Source organism: Dermacentor andersoni, chromosome 2 (genome assembly GCF_023375885.2).
Source record: "Dermacentor andersoni chromosome 2, qqDerAnde1_hic_scaffold, whole genome shotgun sequence".
NCBI classification, from domain to species: domain Eukaryota; kingdom Metazoa; phylum Arthropoda; class Arachnida; order Ixodida; family Ixodidae; genus Dermacentor; species Dermacentor andersoni.
Genome location: NC_092815.1, coordinates 234642359 through 234655905, shown reverse-complemented (window position 1 = coordinate 234655905; position 13547 = coordinate 234642359). Strand labels below are relative to the sequence as shown.

The window sequence follows — 13547 nt, the reverse complement described above, 5'->3', positions numbered from 1 at the left end:
AAGTACAGCACGAGTGCTAACTACGAAATATAATGCTTGCACGAGTCTTCCATACTTGATGGCATTGCCAATGCCGGCCATTCAGTGTGACAACTCAACCATGTTTCACACAGAAGCGGCACACACAGTTGAGGCCACGTTTGGGTGTACTACCTGTCTCTTTTGTCCAGGGTAAGTCATAATTAAGCATTCTCTGTGGCAATGCAAAAGTGTAGAATCTGTAATGGTATGGCGGCCGCACCCGTAATTGCTAGAGCACTGACAATGATAGCAAACAGCTGAAAAATGTGACCTCGTGGCCAGGCCTCACCTGTGACCTGCTGTAAAGCTTATTTTGTGTCATTTATTTTGCTACCTAGATCATAATTATATGGCTGTAAAACATGATTTTGCAGTTTTCAGTGCTCAAAATGCTACATGAACACAGATTGCACATTACATTCATATACATACAATCATTACAGCTTCAGGTCGGAGGTCTGATCTCTGCCATGGCAACTGCATTTCAATGGGGACCAAATGCAGAAATGCCTGTGTACTTAGATTTAGGTCACAATGAAGAATTCCAGGTAGTCAAAACTAATCAGAAGTCCTGTACTATGACGTGCCTCATGACGAAATTGCGGTTTTGGCACATAAAATGATAGAATTCAATTTTCTGATTTATCATACTTTTAATTGTATCGAATGCACAATATCACCATTGTTTTACAGTGTTATTGATGCTGCCTGAATGTGTTGTAGAGTCCCCTTATTGCACTGAGCCTGTTCTTTTTCCTGTCAATGACACTGCGACAATGAGGCACACGTGGTGTTCCCAACATGAAAGTACCAGGTGTGCACTGTTACTGAGAAAAAACACACATGCCATAATTGATTGCAATTATTGTTGTGGCAACATTGTACCCTAAAGGGAGTAAAACTTTCAAGCATAGAAATGACTGAAAGCCAGGTGTGCAAAGATGTACACAAGAAGGAACTTAAGGGCATCACAAATTCCAACTATCAACTGAAAGGATGCACAGCAGTGGAAAGAGAAGGAAAACACAAAGACTATCTTCTCCTTTTTCTGTTACTGTGCACCCATTCATTTGAAAGTTGGCATCGGTGATACCCTTAAGTTCCTGCCTCCGTACGTCTTTGTAACCCAGTTTAGAAACGGGAATCCCAGCGAACTTGCTTAAAGGGACCCTAAAACGATTTTGACAATTTTGTACAAACACATTGAGTCGTTAGAGTAGGTCCTTCTGATCATTAATTGACGCATCTAAGTGCTCTGCGTAAGGTGTGTAACTTATTAAAAGGTTTTAAAAATGTACATTGCTGCCGATCACAGCACACTGCTCGGCAGAATTTTCAGCCGCCCCTACCCATATGCCGTAAATCACCCAATTGACTTCAGTAGGGCAAGCTATTCGAATTGCTGCCCAGGGCGCGTCATCTATAATTTTTCCACCTTTATGGTGAAAAAATGATGGTCGTAACAGTTGGAATGTTAGTTCATTTGTTTCTATAAAAAGGAAGTAACAGAAGAGAATGCACAAGAACAATTTCTCACTACACTTAAGCATCTCCGGCACACAGCAACCTTCGTCTGTTTGTGTTACAACATGCTCCATTTTGGCAAGAGCTCTGCGGTCAGAGTCGGTCTCAGTCTTTTCGCGAGCACTATGATTCGACTTTGTTGCGTTATGGACTGCAAATGTAGCGACTGGCAATAAGTTAAGCTGCGACATCGTGTCCCTCTGCAAGGCAGCAGACGAGCAGACTGGCTGCAGTGCGTCGGACTGCCACTATCTCATGGGCGCCAGGATTTGTGCGTTTGTAGCCGTCACTTTACACCGGAAGATTACTAACGCAATAGAATTTCGCGAGTCCAGCATTAGGGTAACCACAAGTGCAAATGTGAATGGTCTGCACGGTGCAGCCACCTCGTGGCACAGAGCTCAACCACACACAGTAGTAGTAATGAAATGTATTCTTCTTTGCTGCTGGCATAAATTTTTTGCAGGAGTGTAATCGTTAACACATTGTTTTTGTAAATGTTTAAAATGTTTTACACTTGGTTAGAGCAATATTAGCACTTTGTTTGGTGGCTCTGCGCCAACAGGTGGCTGGACCGTGCAGACCGATCAGGCCGCTCACGTACATCTACGCTGAAGTTCCTTCATCAGCTTGTGTTTATGCCTCCAGCCATCCGTCGAAACGGCCAGCTTGCCTGTGGTTACAGGAATACCAGACACGTGCACCGCTGCGACAGAATGCTCACAACGCACGCTGCTTTGATATCTCTCGCTTGAGATCGGCTGCCAAGCAGCTGGCAGAGAGTTTGGAGAGGCTTCGCACGCTAGCCCGCTAGCTCCTAGAGAACCGGAAGTCGACGACACGATGTGCCGCCATGACGCAGAGCCAGTGAAGGCAGAGCTTAGCCCTGATCACTCGGTGAAGGAGTTGAGGAGAAAATGCATGACTATGGAGGAGGGTAACTTGTAATCATCCCTAGCTCTCTTAATATGAGACGTTTCACACAAATTGTGGTGCAAATTATTAACTATAGCTGTACCCTACACATTTACAAAATTTGTCCCAACCGTTTCAGGGGCCCTTTCACATTTCACTGTTCTATCGAAATATAATGGCTAACTTGCGACTGCTCGGAGGGGACCACTGCTTAGAGAATAGCAAATGCACCTTCGCAATCACACAGGAGCTGTTTTCATTTTTGTTTCCAGGAAGTGGGCCTTGTGTAATTGCCGCAGTGATTAAGTGCAAATGTTCCCGGAATAGAATGAGTATGGATGGCCATCCGGCGATGCAATGCCAGAAGTGTGGTTGTAGGCCAGTGTATCATGACTGCAATGTATTATGAGAGTGTGCTGATGGGCTTATTAAGGAGATCATCAAAGCCTTCGTCATTCTACGCAAACAGAACCAAGTACACATTGTTCGCAGTCGAGTAGAGCAGCCACCAGTAATTTTGTTGTTGATGCCATTCAACATATTAATTGCAATTAGATATTAGAATTAGATTGATAGATATTTTTTTTAATTGCTGCTCCAAATGGCACGCTGTCAATGAAGAATTCATATGAAATTTGAAGAAACTTAAAACTGGCATGTTTCCAGCCAGGTACTTTTGCCCCATTATTTTTTCCGGCTGATAAAGAAAACCCACAAGAAAATAAAAAATACCATGTGACTAACCATCTGCCTGCATCAAAAAGCAGCACCCTCAAACACACTGCACAAGAACCAGTGAGCGCACTATTTCCACAATGCATCAACTGCCAGTTATCAGCACTCGTTTATTATGAACACCAAGGCACTGCGTTGTCACGGGGAGGGCATGCCAGCTCTTGCACTAACTGCTATGGCTCTTGTTTGAAAAATTAAACAATTTTACAGCGAAGCTGTTTATGGCTAGGATCTGGAAAAAGATATGTCCGAGATGTTGACAAAAACAAATCATCATGTGGGCTGATCTTGATGATAGTGCAGAAAGGATCCAAGCTCAATGGCATATACCCCTGTGGGATCGCGGACCTGTAACATGCCCTTGAACTACCTTTGTCATACGTAGGACCCAAACAGGTCCCAGACACAAAGGTAAGAACAGATGCTTTTGAAAAAAATGTTTTATACAACTTTTTCAAAAAAGACTGCTCAAACGTTCTCCACACCAACCGCGCAAAACGTGCTAGTGCCACTGCTCGCGCGTTCATTGTCGTCTTCTTCCGCAACTGCTTCCGTTGTGCAAAAAATTATCATCTGCGATGGCTAAAGCGTTGCCGTCTTCCACAGCTGGCTTCGTTGCCGCTCATCTTTCCAGCATAGAATATCACTTCTCTTCGGTCGCTGTAAGGCCGCGTTTACGGGGTATGAGCCATTCATTGTCTTATGTGGCGGACACATTTAATAACAGAGGTGATCTGGGAAGGTGAGGGCGTACCTATGTAGCCATGATGACCACAGATTAGGACAATAAATATGTTCGTACCTTTGTTCAAAATTCCAAGTCACCTCTGTATCGTGTGCTAAACCGCTTCGCTGGTCATCCACCTTCACAGAGTGGAATGGCTCACAATTTTTTTTTATTATTAAGTTTACATTATGGGGTTTAGCATCTCTAAACTGCACAGTGTGCTATAAGGGACGCCGTAGTAAAGGGCTCCGGATTGATTCGACCAGCTGGGGTTCTTAAATGTGCACCTCAGGCACGGCAATAGCATTTTTGTATTCTACGTTCATTAGGCTCTGGCTGCCACGGCCGAGATCGGACCCACGACTTCGTGCTTACCAGTGCCACGCGAGCGCCACTGAGCCATCACGGTGAATTTAGGTCAGTCTTCCCAGTGCAATAAATCAATTGCTAGACAGCACCATGTTTGTGCAAGCAATCTAGATAATGTGGTTGCATTGCCTTACCTGAGCAATGCGCCTGTGCAGCGACCCGAGCTGTGCCCTAAGGGAGGACACGCTCGGTCTCCTCTCGTCGGGCAACTGCCGATGCACGTCATCTTCAGGGAGCAGCACATGCGATGGCACGTGTGTGATGTTGGACTGTATGAACTCCTGCATAAGCAGTTCAGGGGAGGCTTGTGTGATGTCAATGTAAGAGCTCCAGGCATGGCCACAGCAAAGGGAGATGGCGGGACATTTCAGTTTAGTCCACTAGTGCAAGAGTTGCCACCAAGGGAGGGTACACAGCAGGAGCTTGTCACTAGATGACGCACCAATGCAGTTCGCTCAATGTTCGCACACCCTGTCGGAATTTTGACACCAACAGTACTGCTCATAGATTTTTAACAAACAGAATGAACATTGGCAAAGAAAGCTTCACATGCAAGTGATTTCATAGGAGATGAAACAAAAGTTTATAGCTTTCAGAATTGCAGAATCAAGCAAACAGCCAAAGACAAAAGTGCAGAGGCACTTGCTCGTAAAAAAAATGCACTGAAATGTGTGCATGCTGCTAATCTCAGATCACATTTGCACTTGCTTTATCTTTTGCTCACACAGAAAATGGTAAAGATCCAAATATATTTCTTCATTTCAAGGACTAATTTATTTCCAGCTTGTCATGAATGCTTGTTAAGTCAGTTTCTCCTTGCCACAGTTATCTTCAAAAGGAACACAATTGGTGTACGTCAAGAAAAATGAATTCAAATTTCACTAGCATCAGTTTGTCTTCAGCTACCACTTCCAAATGCATAATAGACATTGCCCAATGCTTTGACTTGTGATAGCATCAAGCAAGTAGTACCCCCATTACTGATACCAGAATGATGCATGTGGGTCTTACTTGAAAGCAGTAGCAGCACTTAACCCTTTCAAGGTCAATTATTTGTGTAAAGAATCAATGTTTTGCAATAAATATCGGACAAGAAGCAGCGAAACCATTCTTATATATGTGTGTCAGCAATGCTAATAACATGATTTGTTGACTTTCAGCCACAAGTAAATATAGCTCTCCCTTATACATATTTCACAAATGTCTGCATGTTGTGTCACACTGAGATTAGACCGCTGGTGTTTGGAGCCTCCTACCTAAGGCATATCACCTGCAATGGATGGCACAAAAATGGTCTTCAAATCACCAGCGGTTATATTTAAAAAAAATTATGGGGTTTTACGTGCCAAAACCACTTTCTGATTATGAGGCACCCCGTAGTGGGGGACTCCAGAAATTTGGACTACCTGGGGTTCTTTAAGTGTGCACCTAAATCTAAGCACGCAGGTGTTTTCGCATTTCGCTCCTATCAAAATGCGGCCGCCGTGGCCGGGATATGATTCCGCGACCTCATGTTTAGCAGCCCAACGCCATAGCCACAAAGCAACCACAATGGGTACAGTCATATCTTGTACCATTATGATTGTGCAAAATATCTTAGTCTGAAGAACCACATGCTGCTTAGTTGATTTGTTGGCAGTTCACAAGAAGAAACTTCGATTTATTACCAAAAACGAAAGTGAGAATGTTTTCTTCGTTTTCCCAGTTTGTCGTTCAGACGTACGACATTTTTGCATTATTGACAAGAAGAAAGAAATGCAGACAAGAAAGGGTTCCAAATTAAGTGAAGTGACGAGTGCCACTAACAACATGAAGAGCTTTGGTTCCAAGAAACTACTACAAACTTTCAGCCCTATTGACTACAGATGTAAAATGGGGAACAGTGCTGTACAATTTAAGGAGTCGATAAAGAAATGTAAAGTGTCGCATAACTTGACTGGCTGAAAGCCACTATGAAATCTATGTCACTATGAAATCTATGTCACTATGTCACAATCTCCTCAAAAGATCAAAGCTGAAAAGAATACCATCAGCAATGCTACCTGTGCTTTCTTCATTTTATCGCTTCCTTTTCTTTCAAATGCTCGCTACCTTGCACAAGTTACTGCGTCGCCTCATTAGCACGGTACCCACCTCTAACTTGTCAGCATTCTTGTTAAATTCAGGGACCATTTCTTGAAAGATGGACTCCACATTTGCTTCTAGCTCATCAGGAGGAATGCGGCCGGATGCCTGGAGAGCAAGCGAAACAATCTTGTGGATTAACCTGGCGCTATGGCTCAGCACAATGCTGCCAGCTGCAGTACTCAGAAATGAGCGGGCACACTACTTTTACACTGGCACAACAGCACACCTAACATTACACATGTCTGAAGATCCCACCTAATGGCAACAAGAAACATGTACCTACATTGACATGTCCTGCTGAGCAGAGGCCTGCTAATGAGACAGACAACAATTGCCTGAGTGAACATTTTTTTTCTAAAAGCACGAAATTATTATTTGGACTTGTATGGAAGTTCACAGAGGCGAACATATTGTGCTCTCATTTTGCAACGTGCAGTTACATATTTCACTGCATTCTGAGAAAAAACTCAGCTCATATTGCTGTAGGTCTAGTCCCAGTGTGCCGTTGTACATAGAGTGCATGGGCTTGGGCCCATCACATTTACCAAGACCAGGAGGTCATTCACATGTGAGACACATTTCTGTCATGGGTGGGTGCCACTACTGTTACACTAGAATGGTACCAGCCGCCGAGGACATTTTATGTCGTTAATGATTAGTGAGCAACAGTAGCTGTACTGCATTTGAATATGAAAGAAAGTGCAGTTTAGCCAATTTATCTTATTTTCCAACTGAACAACTTGCAAATGGACTCATTTGTTTCAAACATCAAGTAATTTGAGTTGCTTATTATGCTTTGCACTGTCATTTACCAGCCTCCTGGCACGGAGGAAGAATATTTAAGAGTTGAAACTCCAGTCAGCATGGGCGACCAGATAACGTCACAAAAATATGCGCTGACAGGGTGCATGCAGTGGCAGCACCTTGCAGCGTGTCATGCAAGCCGCAGTGAAAAAAAAAATGCAGATGCCTAAGCACGCAGGTCAGGCGCGCTCCCTTCGGCGGCACCCGTGTCTTCCGCTCAAAGCAGATGACAAGCAGACGACACGGACGTTTGCTTCAGCAGGCACGCTGTAACATTGTATTTGTGCACCCTCAAGGCAAACAGCAACATTTTTTATCGGTATCTGTTAGAGGGCCGTAATACTAACCGCGCTGCTAGGCGCAAATTCCCTTCTGAATTTGCTAGACTAAGATGCGACCGCAGGTGTTTCGTTGAAAGCTGCAAAAGCACGTACAAGTCTTGCAGGAAAAAAGTGAGCATCTTTAGGGCTCCGAATGATCCTGAACGTCTGCAAGCACGGGCTGCGGCGATTCCTGGGGACGGCCGTCAGCTCACATTGAGAGATTACGTCTGCGAGAAGCACTTCACGAGTAACATGATGAGACAGGATAAATACTTCATGATTATGTTGCGCTTAGTGTTACACTGACGATTTGTCCTGGCCCAAAGTATGATCGCATGTCGTCACCTTGTCATGTCCTTTTATACCTCCCCCCCCCCCATGCCATATCTCCTTGTACGTAAGGGCCTTCTTCAACAGTATTAAACAGTTGGTAGTTTGCGCTACGTACGTCCACGTCCTTCACTTAAATCATCAGTGTAACACTAAGTGCAACATAATCATGACCGTCCACCAACTACCCCCTTCATTGCTTTACTAACGGGATAAATACTATGGTGAGCTTAGAGGCAAGATAATCCTGGACCACCCGAAAAAAACCTTGACTGCATCCAGAGGCTGTTCCCTACATCTTTCTTTCGTCTCCAGCATACGTGACATCCCCGAAAAACAAGCGGACTCCCCAGGAAGCATCATCGAATATCAGTCATGCTCCGTTAAAAGATCAAGAATGAGTGTATACAACAAGTCAAGAACATGAACGACGGTGAATGAAAGCGATGTTCACACAGTGTGTGAGGACAATGAGCTTGAGGAAAATCAACTTAGTGACATACTCGAAGAGATTGAGGGCATGTTTGCCTTCAATGAATACCAGCAGCCATCGCATGGACGTCAAACAATAGGGCCTCGTACAACTGGAAATTACAGATCGCCTTATTATAGTGGTCATCGAAAGGAATGCATGTTACTTTTTTACTCTCCTCAAATGGCTGAAGCGTAGCACCAATTGCTGTCCAGGTTACCAGCACTAAAGAAGCGTGCGTGAGTGCCCTCAATAGAATCTTGTGGCAGGCAAGCAGCTGAACGCGAGCAACACATGCGACCGGTTGCCTTGGCGACCAAAACAGCGGACCTTTTCTGGTCGCCGCAAAGAGCGGAGTTTCCACTCCTAAAGGTTTCTTGCTCCGTGCCTCCTGGTTAGCTCAGATAGCAGACAGACTGACCCAGAAAGGCAGCAGTGCCAGGTTCAAGCCCCAGAACAGGACAAATTTTCACTGAAATGAGATGTTTACTTTTCAAGAACACTATAAAGGGTCGCTTTGAAGCATTCTGCTGCAGCCAAGTGGATGGAAGCTTTTTTTTTTTGTGTGTGTGTGTGTGCATAAAGTGCTCTCGTGCTACATTTTTCTCAACTTCACAAGATTCGAACTTCTGATGACTTTTGATAACTACAAGATAAATTTATGCTCGCTAAATGCCACGGTGAGCAGATATCAACTGCACTTAGATTATCGAAGACCATAAGAAGCAATCTCTCACCTTGTCCTGTAATGCGGTCTTGAGGTCATCCAGACATTTCGCTGTGTAGTCAAACCAGATATCATAGACTAGAAAAAAAAAGGAAAGAAAAAGAGCTACACCTTCTGCTGACACCAAGCCAATAAAACCACATGCCGACTAGGCCACTCATTAGGTCAGGTGCCACACCAGGTTGTTGGACGAAATAATCAAGTGGGCACTACCCAAAATTACAATGCATGCTGTAAATGCTCAAGATGAGACATATTAGTCAAATGCTGCATGTGATCTGGCAACAGATCTACTGGCGGTTCTTTGGCCTTATCGTGAGGTGTTGGTTTCACAGATTAGCACATCCACTACACTTCAGCACCACAGAAATTGATGAAGGATTAGAAATAAGCACAGCACACACTGAACTTCCGACTGAAGTATGATCGGACAGGTCAGACATGCAAATGTGATGACGCAATAATTCACACAGTCTTTCACCATAAACTAACACCAAAGGCAGGGCACTCTACAGGTTCTGCCTCTTAACTGAAAAATTTATCTGTGATGGGCCCCTCATTGAGTGCCATCGTAGCAGGTATGGCCTTGCCCACTATTCGAAACATTTTCCAGACAACTGAAATATAAATACAAATTATTAGTAAGTAACAAAGGACTTGCAAAGAACACTCCATGCAAACAGCACTCTTGGAACAAGGGGTGCAGGCTACTTTGAAATTGAAAATGGGGAGTGTGCACACGTTTGTGCAATTTATCATGCAATGCAGCATGTCAAGATATTTGCCATAGCAATGACGCAAGACTGTGGCCAAAAGCCCCACAACCCTTAGTTTGACAACTTAGAAAACTGCTCTCAGAAAACTGCACAATCACTCTGACCTCTCTTGATCTGGCCCCGTTCTTTTTGTTTTTGTTTTTCTGCTTACTGTAGGTGCCAGCACAATATCAGCAGACCACACTGCTACATGGTATAGTACTCCATCTCCCCTTTCTCCCATGTTTTCAGGAAATAGAATAAAATGCCTGAGTTACTGACAGGTATAAGCGATTCCACTCTTTTGAGGAATGCCTCACACAGGCAACGATGTGACTTTGTACTGTACATGGTGAAAATGTAGCACTAAAATAATGAGTACAACACAATAGATATTACGACACAAGTACTTACTTACAAATGATAACTTAATCCTGCAATGAATGTTCTCCATACTATACATTTATTCCGTTTTCAGTGCTTTATTTGTCATATGTGTAACTCTGCTGCTTTGCGATTTTGTGTTCTATTTTCTGAACATTTTATGTTCACTCTTACTTTTCTATAAGATATTCATCACTCTGAGCATATTATAAATTTTCATGCATGTGTATGCACGAAACAAAGATATGCTCAACAAAGTGGTAGCGCTGAACTTAGGGTCACAAGATGGTCGCTGCGCAAGCTGATGCCTCGTGGCCGGTGTGCTTTATTTCTTGAATTTCATTATTTTCTTTTTTTTTTCCACATTGCAACAATGTGTCATTATTAATTACACTTTGGTGGCGCCTCTAGCACACAAAAGGAGCTGGGGGGATCACAGCTAGAATCCGAAATGGTCCACAGGTTTTGGGCTTGCCAACGCCTCCATGTGCCAGGGGTGTAACCACTGCACACAATCGCAACTATGTTCTATATTGAAAGAAGCAGTTTTAATATACATACGCACCAACACACCACTATGTGAAAGTAACCACTGTGCAATAGTGAATGGCACTGTTCAACAACAGGATCAAAACATTCCTGTTTGAAAGCAATCTTACCATGTTTTTGCTGGCTTTCCAAAAATGACAATTCGCACTTATTTAGCATCACAGATGGTTGGCTAACACACATCTTTTCATTTTGCGATATGAAATGCCTCTATGATTTTTCTAGTTAGTTGATCCCTATGGTTCAAAAGAATTGTGGTTTCACTCAAAAGCAGCAAGCGACCACATTTTGAATGATGCTCTATTATATGTGAATGAATGTCCCTCTTAAGTGACCTTTTGTGTTGCGACAACTGTGTGTTCATAAAGCGACATGATAGGATGGCTTTCAAATAGGAATGTTTTGTTCCTGCTATCTAGTTAAATAGTGCCATTCACTGTTGCATGGTGTTGCGCTCGTGCATACATACATATTACCGTTGCTTTCTCGAAATAAAACGTAGGTACGAGTGCAGCGGTTGTCTTGTCGGTTCATTCTGCTTCTTTATGTCATGTTGCAGTGCAGTGCCTCACTTGTTAACATGATTGGTCACCAACTCGCTCAACTGTCGACATTTCATTTTTTTGGCATCATGTGGTTGTGTCTAACAAAAATGCGGGCTTTTATTTTCCCCTTCTTCCCATTGATGCACGGGTATAAGCAGACAAGGTGAAAAGATACGACAGTCTCGGCGTTGGCTGCCGCCATCGTCAGAACGCTCATTTTGTCCTAAAAATACGAACTAGAAGAGGCGGGCGTATGCAGGACGACTTTGCCGGATTACCAACAAAACAAGGAGGGTGGGAGCTTTCACACAGATTTGCAGCACGCGGAACGGGAACTAAGTATCAGATTCAACTTTGATAAGCTCGGTAAGCAATCGTTGCAAAAGCAACGACTTTATCGCATCGTGAGCAATTGCTCCACGCCTTCACATCATAAGCTCCGGCCCAGTACGATCATACACCTTTCGCGACGCCACTATCAAAGAAAACTACACAGTAATCTTCGGCTGCAAGTTGTACGACGGCGCCCGCAAACAAACTGCATCGGCTGCAGCGTTTTGAGCAAATGTTACCACCTTACCACAGCTAAAAAATTGTGGGGTTTTACGTGCCAAAAACACCTTACCACTGCCAACAATACTCTTGGGCGAGACGCCAAAATGCTGGACAGCGTAGCTGTTATCCGCCATGCTTTCCGTCGCAGGGAGGGCCAGCGTTCGTCCGAGCAGTACAATCGCTACTCTGAAATGCTGGGCGACCAGCTAGAGCTTAGAACTTAAGCTAGGGCCGTAAACCGAGCGAGCTGCTGCAAAATACGCGCGCTTCGTACTTCGTAGATATTATAGTGTACTAGAATAATGTCCTAGTGACACAACCGGAAAGGGGTGCGCGTGCCTCTTTCCGTTGGCGCCACCAGGTGTCGCCACTGCGACCTTTTCTAGCAGACCGGTTGCTCTCATATTCGCTGCTTTTGAGGCGGTCCGTGTTATTAAGCGTTTTTTACGGACATGCTGCGCGCAGCCTGGCTTTAACAGCACCTAAAACATCTAAAACACTGTCTGCGTGCAACTCAAGAAGACTAAAAGAAACTATGAAGTCTTTGTCCAAGTTGATCATAAACTTGTACATAGTGGAGGCAGGATATGACAAACCAGCGTTGTCTTTCATATGGTTAACTCTGCAAGCCTCAAATTTCCTGCTGCCCATTTTGTGATCAGTAGCAAGTTCAGGCAGGCTTCACAGCCTGTCTTTAAAATGCACTTTCTCGCCACAACCAGCGATATAGAAAATTAGGTGGCTGTCACTGGATGCTGGAGTCCCAAATACCACAGCAGCAGGCTGCAACCTCGAGTTAAAACATGTGAAAGGTCATGAAAGTCACTTTCAGGCATTATTCCTTGGCAGATGATGCGGCTCTCAGAGTCTTGTAGCAAATGGTTCGCAGCGGCAAGAGAGCGTACAACTATGTCTTGGCACAACGCACCTCTAAAGTACAGTTGAGCAAACACTTCGTCTTCATGCCCACTGAAATGCAGAATTTTTCATGCAATATCTCGAGCCTTTCTTGCTTTTGTACCTACGTTGTCGCAAAAACTACGGCTGAGTCGTTGCCACAGTTAAAGTGGCACCAGAGCTTGAGGGAACATTCACTACTTGGAGTGAGCTAATTGCGAATGGTTCATTCTCCGCAAACTGTCTGTTTTCATCTTACGCAGGATCTCGCGAAGTGGTTGGCGCAGCTGACAATCTCCCGCTCTTTCTTCATTTCGTGCGGTCCGTGCGCTCTTACGTGGCTTCGTGCTTACCATCGGTGCACTTTCTGCGGCTGGCCTCTTCCTTTCTGGCCTCTTCAACAGGTGCGACAGAAAGGAAGGACGTGCAGTCGGGCAGAAGGGTAGGCACCGCGCCAGGCGCCAGCGACAGCTTCCCACGTGGAAGTCGCATTTCGGTGCTATTGATGATTTGGACGTAATCCCTCCAAATGTATCGAGGCTCAAAGTGGCGCTCACATACCGCTGAACATAAAAAATTGTAACAGCGCAAACACATGCAACCACAAAGTAACAAGGACGAGACACAAACACGCAATTTTTATGTCAAATATGCACCAACTCGCCCAGAAAGAAGCTTCAATGCAATACCGCTCAAGATACAGTGAGATATGCTTGTCTGCTGTTCGCAGATTGCGCTCTCCCATTTCTTCCGAAGTTAATTTTCCGTTGGTGCGGCGAACAATGACG

At 44.3% G+C, this 13547-nt stretch overlaps 1 protein-coding gene across 2 annotated transcripts in view; it reads right to left on the bottom strand.

Annotated features, from left to right (window-relative positions):
* Nucleotides 1–13266, bottom strand: part of LOC126539947 (protein MIS12 homolog) — a 38181-nt gene extending 24915 nt beyond the window's left edge. Inside the window, exons 1-4 of one of the 2 annotated variants that reach the window (XM_055075723.2) lie at nucleotides 13113–13266; nucleotides 9085–9152; nucleotides 6425–6523; nucleotides 4426–4572 (exon numbers count right to left, since the gene is read on the bottom strand). In XM_055075723.2, the coding sequence (XP_054931698.1) occupies nucleotides 4426–4572; nucleotides 6425–6523; nucleotides 9085–9152; nucleotides 13113–13251 (453 nt within the window). In that variant the 5' untranslated portion in view covers nucleotides 13252–13266. Of the gene's footprint in view, nucleotides 1–4425; nucleotides 4573–6424; nucleotides 6524–9084; nucleotides 9153–11932; nucleotides 12167–13112 lie in introns of those variants that run through there. The other variant, XM_050186773.3, reaches the window with a different exon arrangement.
* Nucleotides 13267–13547: the final 281 nt, after the last annotated feature.